Here is a 20,522-nt window from a genome sequence, read left to right as displayed (position 1 = left end):
AGTATTTTGGAGTGTTTTCTCTGCTGACATCCTCTTTGGTCACAGAATAAATCTCTGGTTTTGCCTTCAGCCCCATCTACGTCTGACTTGTCCTTCTGGATTAGCTAGACACTGGATCCCCAAACCCACGATTTTAGCAGAACTGAAATCACACAACATGAGGTCACCTACTGAGATCATAGCAAATGAGATGTGAACAAGGGATTTCCTGATTTGTGACTTCATTGCTTAGATACTGCATCACCTGTTGCAGAATGGCATCCCCTCCAGCTTTTCACAGATGAAAACTGGATTATATATGGGTTAGCATCATCAGATATGGTCTAGGTAACAAAATGTTATTAATGAAGAATATGCAAACTAGGAGAGGATGCAGCAGTTTGCTTTTGCCTGAGTTTAGCAGAATGAGCAAAATTCTGCCCCTCTTCTCCTCTTCCTTCTAGTGTAAACTACTTTTGAAGCAACTGAAGTAACCGGAGGACCAAGAGGAAATGGGGAGGAGGGGAAAGAAACTGGGAAATTTTAATATCAGCATAAGGAACTAATCCCTAATTCCATACAGCCAAGTATAATTTCAGGATAGCATTGCACATTAAATCCACTCCTAACCCCCACATTTCTTTCCTCTTTATGTCTTAGGATGAAAGAAAGAAACGCTTCTTCCCCATTCTCACCAGACCAGCCTTCACCTCTTTATTTCTCAGGCTGTAGATAATCGGGTTTAACATGGGTGTGACAATGCAATATAGTGAGGAAACCAAAGTATCAATATCCAGGGAGTACCCTGAACTGGGCCTGTTATAATTGAAGTTGGCAGTTCCATAGAATATGACAACAACAATCAAATGAGAAGTACAGGTGGAGAATGCTTTGGCTCTACCCCTGGCAGAACTGATCTGAAGGACTGCACTGATGATGCGGACATAGGAGACCAGAGTGAAGAGGCAGGGACTGAGTCCTATCAAGGCACTGGCGAGATGGAGCACAGCTTCATTGACTGATGTGTCTGAGCAGGAGAGCTTCAGCAGCAAAGGGACATCACAGAAGAAGTGGCTGAGCTCATTGGATTTGCAGATGTTCAAAGACTGTGTGAGAAGAGTGTGCACCAGTGAATTTGTCAAGCCACAGAACCAGGAGAATGCCGCCATTTTCATGCAAGCTCTTTTGCTCATGATGCTAGAATAATGCAAGGGGCTACAGATGGCCACGTATCGGTCATACGCCATGACAGCCAGCAGCACACATTCTGTTCCTGCACAAGTAATGAGGAAGAACAGCTGGACAATGCATCCAACATATGAGATTGTTTTTCTCGCTCGGAAGAAATTAACCAGCATAACAGGGACTGTGGTAGAGGAGTAACAAATATCTATAAATGAGAGATTGCTTAGGAAATAGTACATAGGTGTGTGAAGGGTCAAATCAGTTCTGATCACGATTAGTATTAAAGTATTTCCCACCAGGGTAATAGCGTAGATTGTTAAGAATATTAAAAAGAATAGAACCTGGAGATCAGGATGGTTTGAAAAGCCCAGGAAAATGAATTCCTCTATGAATGTTTGGTTTTCCATTTGCCAAAAAGAAGGAAATAACGTCTCAAAGAAAGACAGATAGTCAATGTGCACAGAATACTCAGAATACACAGCCAAACAATTAGCAAAAAGTTGTGGCACAAATGTGTTCAAAGCGAGTGAATCTCAAGTAGTATATTGTTACAGATTTAACTCCACAATTATTAATTAATTGAGGGTACACTAAAAAGAAAAGAAGATTGGGTCTTTAGCAGCCGATCATCCCTGTGACAACAGAGAGAAAGAGAAACCATGGTTAATGTGGGGAAGACAAGGAACAAAAGATGGGTTAATGCAATAAAGCCATGTTGATGAACTATCAGTTAAAAATTCCAATTGTCATAAATACTCTTGATCTTTTCTGTAACCCCGGCATTTGTATAACTTCTGAAAATGTTCCAGTTTTGCTATATTCTCCAATTATTTGTAATTACTTATTGCAAATACATCCTACTTTTCTCTCCATAATGGACTTACAAAAAGTGGCTTACAATAAGATGTAACAAAAAATACAATTACAAAATCAAATAATGCAGCACAATTAAATTTAAAGCCTTGCTTGAATTTAATTTTTTATTATTATTTAAGAAAAAACAGTAATATACATTAACAAACAAAGCACACTACATACAAAACAGTGACATACATAGTAGACAACACATTCCCTCCATCCTCCCACCCATGTACCCACCACTGTGGACTTCCATCCTTGCTCACTATGATATCTATACCTTATAAGGTATAGGTTCCCTAAATAGTTTGCTTTGCGGCATCATTAAAGTCCACTTTTGCCTCCTCTCCAAGATATGTGAAGGCCAGCTGCCATTTATTTGCAAATTCTTCATTACTTTTTAACTCCAAGTCCATTAGAAAATTTAAAGCATTTCTTAACAATTTAAACATAATTACTTGAAAACACAACACACGTGCACAGAAGTAGACACTGCCTGAAGACACGTCTATTATCTCTGAAGTTAATTTCAAAAATCTGGTGATCAAATTTTCCCAAAGTCCCAAAATAAATTCGAGTCGGTGCATATATTATCCCGGTGAATACTCTTTTGATCCTCAATGTACATCTACAAAACCATCTTAAAAACTGCTTAAATGTAGAAGATTAACCAGATTTGAAAAAAAGTTAAGACATGGCTTTTTGAGCAAGCATTTGCAAATGCAGAGTAACTGACATAGGAATATAGAATAACTAGACAATGGAACCAGACAATGTTTTTAACAAGGAGACACTAATGACTTATGCTTTTATTTATGTTGTTATGGTTTTTATTATTATATGTTCATATTTTTAATTGTATTTATAGTATTGTGAGCATTGAATTTTGCACTGTAAACCGCCTTGAGTTGCCTGTGGACTGAGAAAGGCGGTATACAAATACAGTAAATAAATAAATGATAAATAAATTTAATATCCATGTCTTGTTTATTCTTGTGGTTTCAGTAGCCTAATTATTCTATCTCCTTGTCTAGCAAAGTTTGGGCCATTAGAAGTATATTCATTCTGATATTTTGCTAATAAATAACATTTTTGATGTCCTTGTAATTATTATTATTATTATTATTACTGATACTTTCAAAGTTGAATTTCTGAAATGTGTTTTTATCTGAATTGTGTCAGCTTTGTTTGTTTTGTTCTTTGCTTCCCCTTTCCCCCAAAACTGCCATTTTTGCTGTCATAATATAACCCATGTGCGGGGCTTGATTAATGCAAAGCTGGGGTGAAAATTGCTGGAAGAAACATTAACAACCTCAGATATGCAGATGACACCACTCTGATGGCTGAAAGCGAGGAGGAGCTGAGGAGCCTTCTAATCAAGGTGAAAGAAGAAAGCTCAAAAGCCGGGTTGCAGCTAAACATAAAAAACCAAGATCATGGCAACAAGAATGATTGACAACTGGAAAATAGAGGGAGAAAATGTGGAGGCCGTGACAGACTTTGTATTTCTAGGTGCAAAGATTACTGCAGATGCAGACTGTGGCCAGGAAATCAGAAGGCGATTACTTCTTGGGAAGAGAGCAATGTCCAATCTCAATAAAATAGTGAAGAGTAGAGACATCAGACTGGCAACAAAGATCCGCCTAGTCAAAGCCATGGTATTCCCTGAAGTAACCTACGGATGTGAGAGCTGGACCTTAGGGAAGGCTGAGCGAAGGAAGATTGATGCTTTTGAACTGTGGTGTTGGAGGAAAGTTCTGAGAGTGCCTTGGACTGCGAGAAGATCCAACCAGTCCATCCTCCAGGAAATAAAGCCCGACTGCTCACTGGAAGGAAGGATACTAGAGACAAAGTTGAAGTACTTTGGCCACATCATGAGGAGACAGGAAAGCCTGGAGAAGACAATTATGCTGGGGAACGTGGAAGGTAAAAGGAAGAGGGGGCTAACCAAGGGCAAGATGGATGGATGGCATCCTTGAAGTGACTGGACTGACCTTGAAGGAGCTGGGGGTGGTGACGGCTGACAGGGAGCTCTGGCGTGGGCTGATCCGTGAGGTCACAAAGAGTCGGAGACGACTGAACGAATAAACAACAATATAACCCATAGTTCTATGCAGTGCTATGACTTTCTTTAAAAAAATGAAAGTTACAGACATATTTTCTTATTATAGTGGTAGCTGATGATTCTGTGTATGTAACCTAGTGATTCAATCAGTACAGAATTCTGTTTAATATATTGCAACAAGTTATTCGTTATACTTATGAGAAAGATCTACAACACTGCCAAGATCTTCCTTTCCTTCTCTTCTTTTTCTCCATGCTGCAGAAATATAGAAATTATGCGCTTGGCACAGAGGCATTTTTTTTTTTACATTATTCTTACCACTTTCCTGAGATTTAAGGAAAGGGTACCTCACCCACCCAAATGGAAGAAACCTTGCCATTTTATGCTTCGGAGCCATCTTATTAACTTTGTTTATTCTAGAAAGCCTTATTGGCACAAAGAGCATTATAATCATCATGTGATTTTGAAATTGTTATGACATTCATCAAATGTATAATGACAATGTTTTGCCATTTTGCAAAGCCTGAATTAGATTCTACCTTATCTTGGAAGCTAAGCAGGGCCAGTCCTTGGAAGATAGACTTCCAGGAGCTGTAGGGCATATTTTTGAGGAAGCCAATGCCAAACTGGCTTGCCTAAGAAAACCTAATGAATCACCATAAATTGTAATCAGCTCAAAGGCACATGGCAACAACAATGTTGTGATTACATTGAAAACACAATCTATATAAAGAAAAATGTAAATGTCCATTTGTGAATGACCTCAAATCTCCCAAAATACTTCACTGATTGCTTCCAGATTTGGATACAACATAGCATTTGAACAGGCAAATGTTTTTTATATATTCACATACTATTATATAGATGTCACCTGTGGCAGGTAAAAATATGCTTGGCATCAAAAACAACATCAGCTGGGCGTCCAAGCAACACATCATGAAGCGACCCCGTCAGGGCTGGAGCCACCATTAGGGATCCACGGACTGGTCACTCCCTGCCCCCCCAAGCTAGCCTGCCTGCCTGTCTCCCTCCAGAGCAGACCCAGGAGAAGAAGAGCGGCAAAAGGGTGGAGGGAGCAGGTAGGGAAATCCAGACAGGGCATGGGCTCAGGAGAGGGAGGGGATGTGACAGGCATGGAGGCCAAGCTCTGGGCTCCCATAGCTTCATGCCCTGCCTGGTCTTGCCCTGCCTGGTCTTGCCCTGCACCGCCTCATGACTGCGCCTCCAGGAAAACTTGATGCTCAGAAGGAAGGAAGGATTTAATGGTAGGAAGGGAGAGATAGATAGGAGGGATTGGGGCTTCCTAAAACTCACTGATCATTGTTATACAAACCAGAATACTTGATACTACTATCATTATTGTATGCACCGGTATTATTATAATATAGATTATATAGGTCAGCATTATTATTTACACATTTGTGATTATTATTTCACAGACAATGGAACATTATACCCACAGACATTATGAAATTACATATATTAGAAACCTGCTCTTTCCATTTTCTTTCTTTTCCGTTTAACCAAACAGAGTCACAGCAACACATGGCTAGGTTCAGCTAGTATCTAATAACATTCTGAAATGCACTTGCCGTTTAGGGAATACCTCAGAAAATGCAGCCCTGGTCTGACCAAGATACACTCACCCACTTATAAGCTACTACTGCAGTTTCTTTTTTGCAGCAAAAGATAAAGCTGGCCCTGACATTAGGCAAGTTGAGGAAGCACTTTTCAAGGCGCTTTCCATACAAACAAATGAAATACGTACTTACCTCATATTAGCCACTAATCTGACACAATGGCAATGTGCATTCCAAACAGTTCTTTGGTCCTTTAAAAAGGTTTTCCTTTTACTCCATATTCTGGAGAAAGAATTCATATGAGTTCTGGAGCTTTTTTTTATGTGTAGCTGCCTTAAACAGGTGGCTTTGTACTGGATCTAGTGGAGGAGTTAAGGGTGGCCCAAACTGGTTGAGGGAAATGACATGGGTCAGTCAGAGAACTTATTATTTCCACCGGGAAGTGGGCTTGGTTGCTGTTGAATTTCTAATTTTTAATTTGCAGCTGATATTTGTTGAAGGAATGGATACATAGATAATCACAAGTGAGTATATTAGTATATAAGTATTAGTGCACTTCTGTATAATAGGATGGTTAAAGACACCTTAGGGCAGTGGTTCTCAATTTGTGGGTCCCCAGATGTTTTGGCCTTCAACTGCCAGAAATCCTAACAGCTACTATAGTGGCTGGGATTTCTGGAAGTTGTAGGCCAAAATATCCCGGGACCCACAGGTTAAAAACCTGTGCCTTAGGGGAAATACATATATTTGGAGGGAAATGCATGGAGTCATAAATGCTTGACTGGAAGGAGAAAAAAAGTGAAGTGGCTATAGACACATTCTGAGTACCCTGAATAGATGGAAAATAGCTGTATTACTTATGTGTATTAACTGCTGGGTCATGAGAAAATTGTTTGCCTTTTTTCTAGGCATCACAATACCTTGGTATCCCTGTTCTGGGTAGTAAAATAGCTTGCATTGGCTCTAACTGTCATTGGGTACATAAAGAGACTGAATAAAATTCCAGTAAGAAAAGTGTCCCAGAAGCCAGCAAGGCATTGGCTTTGAATGAGAAAATAGAAAGAAACAGGTTGTTGTCCTATTTCTTTTAGATATCACAGCTGCTTTTGATTCCTTATAGACAGCAGTTGCAGTAATGCACTTTCAGAGGTGTGAATGATCCATCATTATGCAGCAACTCACAAACATTCATTTTAAAAGTCAGATGCCTTATGAAAACCATATAACAGCAGTCCTGGAGCATTAGCACATGTCCTGATTAATAATCCATCACCCTACCTTTTCTGCTACTTTCAAATGCCTCTGTTTCTCTCTTCTCTTCCCAAAGACAAAGGGGGAATCCCCTAACTTTGTTTACTTAATTTGGTATACACTGAGTTAAAGGTGCAAAGTAGCTCTGCCCCATTCTTCAGGAACCAGGATGGAGCTCAGTCTAGCTCTTCCCAGTTGATGCAGGCAAAAGCAAGATGATCCCTCTCCCAGCCTGCATGTTCTACTTCTTTAATAATTTCTGAAATCTTGACCAGATTTAGATGTTATCTGGGATGGATATGTGTTCTGATACGTATCCTTCCACATTTGCTAAATGTGGAAGATAGGCATTCAATTCCATGCAATAAGCCATTTATAGACTTTGTTTTGTTTTGTTGCAAGACCAAAAATAAATAAATCAACTACCACTATCATCTCTTATTTTTGTCAGATTATTTTTCTGCCACGCATAATGCAAAAGAAACTAGTTTCTTTAACCTTGAAGCAAGATTAATTTTTAAAAATATATCTTACCTCATAAATAATTTCCATGCACTGCAGTATGCTAAATCTTCATTGTTCCTCTTTGCCCTTACATTTCACAGAAGTTGATCTTAGCTTGTAGGATCCCTCCTCCCCATTCTACCCTACTGGGTGCCCTTTTTCTCATAAAAATGTAATTCCTACTAAATCAAAGATAAGCTTTTGCAGCTGAAATCTGTATTTATTACCATTCTTAAAACATAACATCCATTTGGACATCTTCATGATAAATTACTTTGTTTATCCCAGATAAAACATGTATACTGCTTCTTCCTGTTTGTGTGTGAGCTAAGCCAAGTTTTCACAGACACTGCCTCCATACAGCCATTTAATCCTAAACAGATTGTAGATTTGAGAGATCCCATTCACTCCAGAGTGCCTACATAGGCACTCCAGAAACCAGGTGAAAGGTAAAGGAGTCCACAAAGCTCTATCACATCTCTTAATCCACATTTGATTCAAATTAAGTCCCTCCATCAAAACCCAGGATTTATTTATTTTTTACTTACTTCCTAGCAAACAATTTTCCCAATGCTTGCTTTACATCTCAGGAAATACACATTCCAGGGCACCCAATTCTTCTGAATCACCTGACTTCAAAAAGGTGATTTTTGATACAATTTCATTTCCCTGTCTTCCTGGACTGGCTCAACTTTTAGGTCACCCCAAGAATCCAATTTCAGGGGTCATGAAAATATAGTAAAATTGTTAGTTCTGTTGTTTCTGATGACGATAGTGGTGCTGATGGCTGCAGTATTGTTATGTGCTTTCAAATGACTATGAATTTTGGTGGTCTTATCATAGGATCTTGGCAAGATTTATTCAGAGGAGATTTACTATGCCTTCCTTTAAGGCTGGGACAGTATAATTTGCCCAAGGTCACACAGTAAGTTTTCATGACTGATAGGGAATTTGAACCCTGGCCTCTTTAAGTCTTAGTCCAAAACTTCAACCACTACACTGGCTCCTGGGTAATTTAATTTCTTAATGACAGTTTTACTAACAGGGAGCAGTGCTTCCTGGGTAATTAATATTCCTAATGCCAATTTTCCAAACAGGGAGCAGAGCTTCTAGGGTTTTTCTTCATAGCTGCTAAAATATTTTGGACATCATTTATTTGATGCCTTTAGACTACACAGTCATAGAACTATGATTCCACTTTAACAACCATGGTTAATTTGGTGGAATCCTGGATTTTCCCATTTAAGGAAGAGTGTTTCGAATTCCCAGTCAGAGAGTTCTAATGCCTCATCAGATTACAAATCTCAGAATTTTACAGAATATTACTACAGTATATAAAATAGAATCATAGCTTTATAACTGTGCAGCATGAATTGACAACTTCTTTTTCATTTTGCCAGCAATAGTTACACAACATTTTGCACCAAAGGAAGATTTTCAGACTTGCCTGAACTGTTGGGGTGAGATGCAATGCACAAACGCTTTTCCCAAACAAGTGGTGATCGTCTTCAGTAACCACCTAATGTTGCTGCTCTGTCGGTAAGAAAAATCATACCCAGAGATACATTCAGAGACCCTTAAGCACTGGAGAGAAAGAGAGATCTAGCAGAAAGTTCCAATTACTCAGCGCTACTTTTATTTTGGCCAACAAAGAGCCTGAATGAGATCAGTATTCGTTATTGTTTCTCTTTTTCAAAATCAGGAAAATATCTTTGCAATACAATGTAACAGCACGATCATGAGAAAATTGGGCTTGGTGATAAAGCTCAATGCTTTCAATGACTGAAAATCGCACCCCATCCTTCCAAATGACTAAATTTGGCAATTGTCGTTTCACTGAATATTGATTCATATACAAACATGCCAAACAGTTGCATTTTAAATTTGAAAAAAAAAAACTCCTCTCATTGAACATGGCAATCTTCTGCTCTTTAACTAGTCATAAACCAAGCAAAGTCAGAAATCTGCAGATCAACTTTTGGTTCAATGTTTATATTACATTATTACAATTGGCCCTATGGGGTTTTTTTTGTTAAATTCAGAACTTAATTTAGGTGGGAAATGCTTGGCTGTTTTGTACCTTTGGTTAAAAATTGGTAACTAAAAAGCCTTGCCACTCTGCAATAAATAACCTAGACTTTTAAAAGGAAATCCAGGCCCCTTCCACACAGCTGAATAAAATCTAACATGATATGTTTTGAACTGGGATATATGGCAGTGTGGACTCAGATATTCCAGTTCAAAGCAGGTATTGTGGGTTATTCTGCCCTGATATTCTGGATTATATGACTGTGTGGAAGGGCCCTCAATTGTACCTTCTACAAGTATTTACCCCATGTCATACCTTATTCTTTTAAGCACGATACTGTTATGGATTGGAGCCTTAGGTGACTGTTTATAGGTATCATTCAGTCCATTGCCTCTAATTGCAAAAAGATTCAGAATTCCATCCCATTCTGTAACTCCCGGTTTTAAGATTTCAGTGAGTAGAGTTGTAAGGGAAGAGGCCTTGAGAAAATTTTGGATAGGTAGCTAAAGGCCAGTCAAATTCAGATCAGCTTCAATGGAAGTTAGGCTGGGCAAAGAAACTATAGGTAGAAGCAAAGAAGACCCACTTCCCCTCTTTCCATCATAAGAAACATGGTAACTGAGACTGGGGTGAACAAAAATCAAAGCAATTTCTTTGTATGACAATCTGTGCTAGAATTAGATATGAAAGGGAGGCAAAGACCTAATCTTGCACTCTGCAGGAAATCCTAGGTAGATGTGGCTTCTATAAAATATTTGACATCTGCTGGGGTATTATTCAATAGGTCTTCATTTGATCCTCAGCCTATATATGAATAAGCGAAGGTCCCCTGTAATCTGCTACCATTGAAATAACCCAAGAGTGAAATGTCCCACTCTTTGGAAGTAGAGTGCACATCCATAACACCTGTGCCATTTTGAATCCCAAATGGAGCAAAAGGGATGTAGATAGTCTAATTGAGGAAGCTATACAGATATGCCCAGGGATGATAATGAGACGTCCATTTGAGTTTTTAGAACCAAGAATTCACAGAATAATACCTGAAGCTATTGCCAGAAGGCAACAATGAAGCAATGCAAAGCTGCTTAATTAATTTCCAGCAATCCTAGTGAAAAACATTGTTTTTGGTCAGCTGAAGCTTCCAATGTGCATAGGTGTTCCCCATATGAGTGGTAAGAAGTTTCTGAGAGACTTGTGGCTTCTTTGTGCTATTCTATAAGCAGAGCGTAAGTGGAGGCAAACCAGCACTATTTATTTATTTGTTTGTTTATGTTATTTCTCTCCTGCCTTTCTCAGCCAGGCGACTCAAGGCGGCTTACAAATTGGCAGCAATTTGATGCCACAACAATCATAAAATACAATTTAAAAACATTTAGCACAGCATTATAATCAAACATAGATGTGTACCCCAAACCGCAAAACCTTTTCCTCATTTCCATTGAAGAGAGTATTGTGGACTAGGGTCTGGGAGGCAAGAATTCAGGTTGTTTGGTCATGAAGTTCACTGGATGATTTTCATACAGCCATTCTCTCTCTCAACTTAACCAACCTTTCAAGGTTGGTGTGAGGACATTCAGCTTGTGTGCCTTCAGCTTTTGGAAGGAAGTGAGGAAAAGGAGAGTGATGTTTGAGTGAAATGGATGACATGTCTAAGAAACTCAAGGATATAAATCTTCTGTTTTGCCCTCATAGACCCTACAGAGCACTGAAAAGAGTGGTTATCCACTACTGGAGCTGAACAGCTCGTTCTGGAAACACCCATAGCCATTCAAGAAGCCATAAACTTTTGTTTGGCAAAAGCTTGGCAAAATCAAAATGACAGTTTCATTTACTAATCATTAGATGGACAAATGCAATATTTCTTGTCTACTCTGATTGACAGCTGATCCACAAAGATTCATGTACAACTTCTTCTAGCGTTAACCATTGAATGTACAACCAGTGTCCACTGAAGTTTCAAAGATAGTTTCAGAAAATGTGAAAATTCTCTATTTTACTGCTGATGGATGTTTACACATTATGATCTTGCATTTATCAAACATGTGAACTCACAGTGGCATGGAAATGCTTAGCATACTTGCATAATTTCAGATTTATATTTCATACCTGATAGTCTGTCTCTCCTCAGAATAAGTCCAGACTCTGGAGTTTTATAGACAGGACAATGTAACTTACCAATATAAATATCTAAAATGCTGTTTGCTTGTTTTAAAAGGAAAAAAATATGAGCACCTACCTGTAGTTGCTGCATTTCTCAATGAACAACAGCATTCCCCCTTTCAGTCTCCCACAGATCAATTTAGGGCACAATATTTAAGTATCTGCTCAAGGCCTGGGGGACATGTTGTGTTCAGAAAAGCATCTCAGAGACATCTGCAAAGAATAGCCAATTAAGGCTGCAATCCCATGCTAACTTATTTGGGAGTAAGTCTCACGGAACATGACTTACTTCCAAGAGGACAGAAATTGTAAGAAATGGCCCATGCTTTTTAGAAAAACACCAAAGATTATGTAGAGATAAAAATGTATTCATCTGAAATATATATATGATGAAACCTTAAAGGTATTTGAAATCAGCTGGATTTTTGCCACTGCTTCACTCAAATGAAACTTACAGCAAATTGCATTTCATTTCCAGTAAATAATGATAAAGCTGTTTCAGGATACAAACTAGATTTTATGTGAAGACCTGTTTTGTGGAACAAGGAACAACTCCTTCAATAGACTGAAACCAGGCTGCAGATGCCGACTGCAGCCAGGAAATCAGAAGATGTTTACTTCATTGGAGGAGAACAATGACCAATCTTGATAAAATAGTGAAGAGAAGAGACATCACACTGGCAATGAAGATCCGCATAGTTAAAGCAATGGTATTCCCCACAGCAACCTATGGATGTGAGAGCTGGACCATAAGGAAGGCTGAGCAAAGGAAGATAGATGCTTTTGAACTATGGTGCTGGAGTAAAATTATGAAAGTGCGCAAGAAGATCAAACCAGACCATACTCCAGGAAATAAAACCCGATTGCTCGCTGGAGGGAATCATAGTAGAGGCAAATATTAAGTACTTTGGCCACATAATGAGAAAACAGGAAAGCTTGGAGAAGTCAATGATGCTGGGGAAAATGGAAGGAAAAAGAATTCAAAGTGTTTTTATACAATGGGATTATGGGGCTTGCAATATGGGGCTGCTGGAGTGCTGCAGGGTTCCATCCTGGGCCCAGTCCTGTTCAACATCTTTATTAATGACTTAAATGAAGGCTTAGAAGGCATGATCACCAAGTTTGCAGACAACACCAAATTGGGAGGGATAGCCAATACTCCAGAAGACAGGAACAGAATTCAAAACAATCTTAACAGATTAGAGAGATGGGCCAAAATTAACAAAATGAAGTTCAACAGGGACAAATGCAAGATACTCCACTTAGGTAGAAAAAATGAAATGCAAAGATACAGAATGGGGAATGCCTGGCTTGATAGCAGTATGTGTGAAAAAGATTTCGGAGTCCTCATAGACCACAAGTTAAACATGAGCCAACAATGTCATGCAGCGGCAAAAATAGCCAATGGGATTTTGGGTGCATAAATAGGAGCACAGTGTCTAGATCCAGGGAAGTCATGCTACCCCTCTGTTCTGCCTTAGTCAGACCACACCTGGAATACTGTTTCCAATTCTGGGCACCACAATTTAAAGGAGGAGGGTGACTGAAATGACCAAGGGTCTGAAGAACAAGACATATAAGGAGTGGTGTGAAGAGCCAAGCATGTTTAGCCTGCTGAAGAGAAGCCTGAGAGGAGACATGATAGCCATGCATAAATGTGTGAGGGGAAGGCATAGGGAGGAGGGAGCAAGCTTGTTTTCTGCTACCCTGAAGATTAGGATGTGGAAAAATGGCTTCAAATTACAGGGAAGGAGATTCCACCTGAACACGTGGAAGAACTTCCTAATTGTGCAAGCTGTTCAGCAGTAGAACTCTCTGCCCCAGAGTGTAGTGGAGGCCCCTTCTTTGGAGGCTGGATGGCCATATGTTGGGGGTGCTCTGAATGTGCTTTTCCTGCTTCTTGGCAGGGGGTTGGTCTGGATGGCCCATGAGGTCTCTTCCAACTCTATGGTTATATGGCTCAACCACCTGTCATATTGCTCTCCCCAATCTCCCATAGCATTTTCTCAGCCCCTTCCCCGCCGCCCACCGTTTTGCCTTCAACCACTGTCTCCCACCATCGCCATCCCCTTTTCCTACTCAGAAGCTGAGTTTGGAATGTTAGGGATTTTTTTAAAGGTCAGTTCATTTTCTTCCTTGTTCATTAAATCAAAATGCAGTCCATTTATGCCCTTGTTAGTGGGGTGCCTGTTGTAATGCAATGTATTGACCAGTTCATTAGCTATTATTAATCTTTATTCCTCAGCTACAATGATTGATAGAGAATATTTTCCTTGATCTTTGTTATATGTTGAGCTTTCTTAGAATTGCTCAAATTTAGAACAATTAGGACAAGGGAGAGTGGGTGGATTGTAAAGAGAATGCTGAATTTTAAAAGCAGCTCTTTCAGCAGGTCAATTTAGACTGCATTTACTCTGCCATATAGTGGAGTTCAATACAGTTAAACTGCATTATATGGGCATACACTGACCATATAATGCACATTCAAACTGCATTATAAGGTAGCGCCAGTCTCAGATACTGCAATATTTCGATTACTAATGTACAGTTTTGAAAGTGCTGCCATTTTACTCATTTATTTCTTGCATTAACTTATTCTAATAACTTAATGCAATGTTATGCCTCAATCATTTTACAGCTTTTACAATTCACAATGTAATTTCTTTTAATATGTCATTTTACATATTATCCCTTCTGAGTTCAGGTTCCATTAATTTTATGAGCCAACTTTTGACTTTCAGCTATGGTTTTAAACCAAATTTTCAACATTATTTTAGTATTCTTTCCCTCTGATTCTAGTTCACAGCTTTTTTTACGCGTGCTTACTGTAGCAAAGATTGATGAATTATATCTACAAAAAAACAAAAAAACATGGCAGGCAGGAAAGGGGTGAGATTATAAATTCCTACAAGAGGCCTTTTAATCTTTTCTTCCTACCCATCCCACTTAGGTTGCTTAGGTTTCTTTTTCCCATCCTCTACATCAGTGGTTCTCAACCTTCCTAATGCCATGACACCTTAATACAGTTACTCATGTTGCGGTGATCGCCAAACCATAACATTATTTTTGTTACTACTTCATAATGGTAATTTTGCTACTGTTATGAATTGTAATGTAAATATCTGATATGCAGGATTTATTTTTATTCACTGGACCAAATTTGGTACAAATAACCAATACACCCAAATCTGAATACTGGTGGAGTTGGAGGGATTGTTTTTGTCATTTGGTTTTTGTCATTTGCTTTTTGTAGTTCACCTACAATCAAAGAGCATTCTGAACTCCACCAATGAGGGAATTGAACCAAACTTGGCACACAGAACTCCCATGACCAACAGAAAATACTGGAAGGGTTTGGTGAGCATTGATCTTGAGTTTTGGAGTTGTAATTCACTCACATCCAGAGAGCACTGTGGACTGAAACAACGATCGATCTGGATCAAACTTGGCAGGAATACTCAAGATGCCCACATGCGAACACTGGTGGAGCTTGGGGGGGGGGGGGGAATAGATCTTGACATTTGGGATTTGTAGTTGCTGGGATTTACAGTTCGCCTACAATCAAAGAGAATTCTGAACTTTGCCAATGACAGAATTAAGCCAAACTTCCCACACAGAACCCCCATGCCTTGAAGGGATTCACTGGTGTGAGCCTCCCTCCCTCCTTGTACACTCTCCCACACCTGCACATGCACACCACGCTGCCATGTGCAAAGCACCCCTGCTTTCCCCTCCACACTTGCAGTCTCAGAAACAACCTTCCCCTTAGCTGACAGGCTGGCCAATCGCAGCAGAGGAGGGCTTTTGGTGGGAAGATTTGCTGTTGGTTTCCAAAAAGGAAGAGAAAGACAGATGGAGAAATCTTCAGCCTTCTTTGCCAAAGGGATTCTGAAGACCATCATAAATATGTTTTCTGATGGTCTTTGGCAACCCCTCTGAAACCCTCTCACAACCCACCAGGGGTTCTGACCTCCAGGTTAAAAAACACTGTTATAGAACTAACAGATCAGGACTATCCCAGAACTTGAGATCTTACAACCAAAAGATGATCCTTTTGTGACATTTATTTATTTATTAAATTTATATCCAAAAATAATGTCACAGGAGGCAGATACTTTAAATATCACCCACGTGTTATGTGATTTGAGCTCTGCTAAATTGTGGGTTTGGGGGCTGAGTGTATCTAGCTTCCCAGCCGGCCAAATGAGACACAGATGGGATAAATGAAAAATCAGAGGTTTGTTCTCAAAGGTTAGAGAGGATGTCAGTGGAGAGAGTACTCCAAAGAACTGACTTACCACATCTGCAAATATAGAACATTTTTATGTAATGTGACAGCTATTTAAGATTCACGCAAGCGCCTGATTGGTCCTGAAACTATCCAGCTAGCATCCGCTTCCCGGTTGGTCAGGGATTTCCTCTGACATCATTGTTGATTGGCTTTTGTTGTAGTGGGAAACTCAATAAACTGTCATTGGATTATTTTGCAGTGTCTGTCCATTTATTAATCTGCCCTGGAGAGGGGCGCAACTGCAAAGGAATGCAGTGTGTCTAATGATAATGGTCTGGGATGGGTCCCCATATCTTCAGCTCCGGTGTGGGCAATTGTATTAGGATTGATAGAAAATAGTGTGCTTAAAGGTGTTGGCCAAGTCAATGTCTTTCCATAGGAGTCTGATACAGAGACCTGGGAAAGGGAGTGTTCCCAGGCTAGCCCAGATCATATCATGTAAAACAGGCAAAGGGAACCTAAAGGTTCTGGGACAAGGGCATTGTGTGTCCCCCTCCCATCCATCCCAGTTCATTGCGTGAGGATTATAATTTCCTCTGGGTGAGGGCGAGGTGAGGTACCATTTGGAGGGATTTCCAGGAAATTTTATATAAAAGTTACTATAGGGCCGTAAGAAATAACCATTTGGCTAGTTATACTTTCCCAATGGAGCCATGTCTCATACTTCATACTTTTGAGGTCTATTTTTCAATAACACACAGATATACAGATCATGCTCTTAAAATCATAATCTATATGCAACATTCACTTTTCAGGTGGGGCTTTCGCCCTGAAATACCTCCTGCTCATCTTGAAATACTGGGGAATGATGACCAGGCCTACAGAATAGCGAACTATATATATGATGGAAAAAAAGCACGATCCCTCTAGCTGCATTAAAATCATGCCAACATCCCTAATCTCAGGAGGTAGCAAAGGTGGACCAAAAATGATTATTTATTTATCAGTTCTGAATCTGAACTGGCTCAAGTATTTACAACTCCCCAGAGTGCAGGGGACCAGTGTAGATCTGCCCATGGCAAAAGATATGGATTCTTATACAAACCAATACAAGTATGTTTTTGTTTAACTTGTGTTCAAGTGTTGAGTATCTTCACCATGTTGCATAGGAGTCCCCTTGTGTCGGCAGGACAGAAGGCCAAGAGATCGGAGGTTCGAATCCGGAGAGAGTGCAAGTGAGCTCCCTCTGTCAGCTCCAGCTCCACATGCAGGGACATGAGAGAAGCCTCCCACGATGATGATAAAACATCAAAACATCTGGGCATCCCCTGGGCAACGTCCTTGTAGACAGCCAATTCTCTCACACCAGAAGTGATTTGCAATTTCTCAAGTCACTCCTGACACAGAAAAAAAAAACATGTTGTGTATCTTATGTATATCAAGTAATAACAATGCCAATTAAATCCCTTTCAATACCAGGGTGTAAAACAATAAAATTGTGCAAAAAGTCAAAGGAAGGTGAATACTTCTATAAGGCAATAGTTCCAAAATGTCAGATTGGCTGTCCTTTCTTGGATTTTAAAAGGTTGTCCTTCAAACGTGAAATAATTCAGCCAGGGGAATAATGCTGCACATAAATATGTATACTGGAGAACAAAATTAAGTTGTTTTATGTCTTCATTAGCAAATATTACAAGGTCTATATCAATACTAGAACTCTCTCTCTCTGTGTGTGTGTGTGTGTGTGTGTAAAATCATCTTCAGAGAAGGCTATCTGTCCTCCTAAAACACCACCTTGCAATGTTTATATCTTAATGGAAGATATTGGGGAAAAAACTTTTCTAAAAAGTGAATAGTTTTGTATGTCAGAATGGAAATCTAAATCTCTGGAGTTTTGTCTTGATATGTCTGTCTGCAGTGCAATTGCGTTCCTTAATGAATGCTCAGGGCTCCCTTTTCTAATTTTTGAATTGAGTAAAATGAATTTGCAATTGTTAGTCATTGGAGAGAATAGTTAACGCGCAGCCCCCCTACTGTTTATGTCTTATGCAAACAGTGTCTTCTTAACAATGCCCATTGCAGCTAATTTGCAACTACAGAACTCAAAAATATTGTCTTGTAAAGTTTTAATAGAGCCCCATGCAACTCAATCATCCATTATTGGCGGAGTTTCTCCCGGGACGATTAGTTGGAGGAAGCTGGTGAACTCTGAAGTAGGAAAATCTCAGATGGAAAGCAGATTAATTATCTATCAAGAGATTGGGATCGGAGGAATGGGCAACTCTCCTGACTCAACTTTGAGCAACCTGTTTTTCTTTGTAGCAAGATATTCCTTTGCCTGGAATTATCTCATTTAAAGTTTTGTTGGAGACTTCTCTCTAACGAGACTATAGTTCCTATTCAAAGTTCATTCAGGTAGCAGTGAAGGATGAACTTTCCACTTGTAAAAGCGCTCTTCAAATTCAGATGGTGCTTTCGACATCATCTTAATAGGTCTCATGGTATTACTAGGTTTTTTTTTTTTGGTTTTTATTGGCCAGGCTGTTAATTTATTTTCTTTATCTACTGATACAAATGCCTAAGTTTCCACAAAGAGATCCACTTTCATCTCCAAAAGAATAAAATTGAAAATCCGTTGGAAATAGCAACCTTCTTCAAGCCTCCACTAGTTATTTGTAATGTATATAATTGCTTACTGTATTGTATTTGTGTGTGTTGATATGCAATTTTACTGTAACTCTTTGTTGTGGGAGGGGCTGCAGACCATGTGATCAGAACTGGGATTGTTCAGGACTTTTAGAATTGTATGCTTTAGACTTCAGTAGGAACAGTATGCTTAGAGACTCCATTGGGCTTCCTGACTAGACAGAGACTCTTAGACTCTCAGAACAGAGAGATGTTCTGGACTATGAACTATTGATTCTAAGAAGGATGCCCTGTGTTACCTACATAGAGAAGCTACTTCAAAACTACTTGCAACTGGATTGATATGCAAAGTACCTGTACACTGAATACATGAAGTTTGTGAGTAAACCAACTGTGTTACTTTTAAAGAACTCTGTATAGAGCATGATTTAAAGACAAATATATTTTAAGGGACAGTAGATGTTTTTTGAGTAACTAAAAGGAACATTTCTGAAACTATGCTGAATATACAGATGTGTTTTGTGCATTGACATATATTTGTCCCTAACAGTTCAAAGACATACCTAGGTATATCAGTTTAACAGCTGAGAGCCTATCTGTGGAAGTGGGCACCCCAGCCACACACATACACAGGGGCGCCTCTGCACATACATAAGTATTTTCACCTAGGGCTGCCTCTGCACATACATATGTATTTTCACTTTTATCTGTGGAAGTGGGCACCCCAGCCACACACATACATATGTATTCCCAACCTTCCTAATGCTGTGACCCCTTAATGCAGTTCCTCATGTTGTGGTGACCCCAATCATAAAATTATTTTCGTTGGTACTTCATAACTGTAATCTTGCTACTGTTATTGTAATGTAAATATCTGATATGCAGGATATGTTTTCATTCACTGGACCAAATTAGGCACAAATACCCGATATGTCCAAATTTGAATACTGGTGGGGTTGGGGGGGGGAGGTTGATTTTGTCATTTGGGAGTTGTGGTTTCTGGGATTTATAGTTCACCTACAATTAAAGAGCATTCTAAACTCCACCAATGGTGGAATTGAACCAAAGTTGGCACACAGAACTTCCATGATCAACAGAAAATACAGGAAGGGTTTGGAGGGCACTGACCATGTGTTTTGGAGTTGTAGTTCACCTGCATCTAGAGAGCACTGTTGACTCAAAGAATGATGACTCTGGACCAAACTTGGCACAAATACTCAATATGCCCAAATGTGAACATGGGTGGACTTTTGGGGAAATAGACCTTGACATTTTGGAGTTGTAGTTGCTGGGACTTATAGTTTACCTACAATCAAAGAGCATTCTGAACTCCAGGAAATGATGGAATTGAACCAAACTTGGCACACAGAACTCCCATAAGAAAATACTATGTTTTCTGATGTTGTTGGTCCCTCTGACACGCCCTCGCGACCCTCCCAAGGGTCCCAACCCTCCGATTGATAAACGCTGCTATAGAAGATAGATAGATAGATGTATATGTATTCACCTTGTTTTTAAATCCTATTGTAGCATGCCACTGTTAGCTGCCATGTATCCCTATGGGGAGAAAGGCGGGATTAAAATAAATAAATAAAACAAATATACAAAATCGCTGAAAAATCCTGGTAATTCACTTCTTATCACTTAATTTATATTTGTGCTTATTTTCAATTGATACCATAAGTTCCTGCATTTGTTTTTCTCCTTTAATGGATCTTGCAAAGTTCAAATGTAATATTTCCCTGCAAATATAATAACAATGAATAAATAATAATAACAACAATCTGTATTCTCAGGACCAATATCTGTGGTTGCCTTGCCTTTTTTTCCCTTCCTCGAATTTTATTTTATTATGCTACTGTTTTTTTTAGTTTACTTTCTTTTTGTTTCTAAGCTTTTCCATGTCAATCAAAAGTATTACAAAAACAAATCAGAATATGGGATTGGCTAGAAGTTATCAGAGCCTAGCTGGAAGGATTATTGGGAATCCCTTCCAATGCTGTGATTCTCTGTATGGGAGGAGCTGTTGCGTTG

The 20,522-nt window shown here is 39.3% G+C and overlaps 1 protein-coding gene across 1 annotated transcript; it reads right to left on the bottom strand.

Moving 5' to 3' along the window:
• Window positions 1-635: 635 nt before the first annotated feature.
• On the bottom strand, window positions 636-1,571 carry LOC132770253 (olfactory receptor 5V1-like). Its single transcript, XM_060767127.2, has one exon. The coding sequence runs from the start codon at window positions 1,569-1,571 to the stop codon at window positions 636-638; it is 936 nt and encodes a 311-aa protein (XP_060623110.2).
• Window positions 1,572-20,522: the final 18,951 nt, after the last annotated feature.

This window comes from Anolis sagrei, chromosome 3 (assembly GCF_037176765.1).
Source record: "Anolis sagrei isolate rAnoSag1 chromosome 3, rAnoSag1.mat, whole genome shotgun sequence".
NCBI classification, from domain to species: domain Eukaryota; kingdom Metazoa; phylum Chordata; class Lepidosauria; order Squamata; family Dactyloidae; genus Anolis; species Anolis sagrei.
The sequence above is the reverse complement of the archived record's forward strand: the minus strand, read 5'-3'. Positions and strand labels throughout refer to the sequence as shown.

Excerpts from the sequence above, each read along its gene's own strand:
- LOC132770253 (XM_060767127.2), bottom strand. The coding sequence starts at position 1,571 with ATGGAAAACCAAACATTCATAGAGGAATTCATTTTCCTGGGCTTTTCA.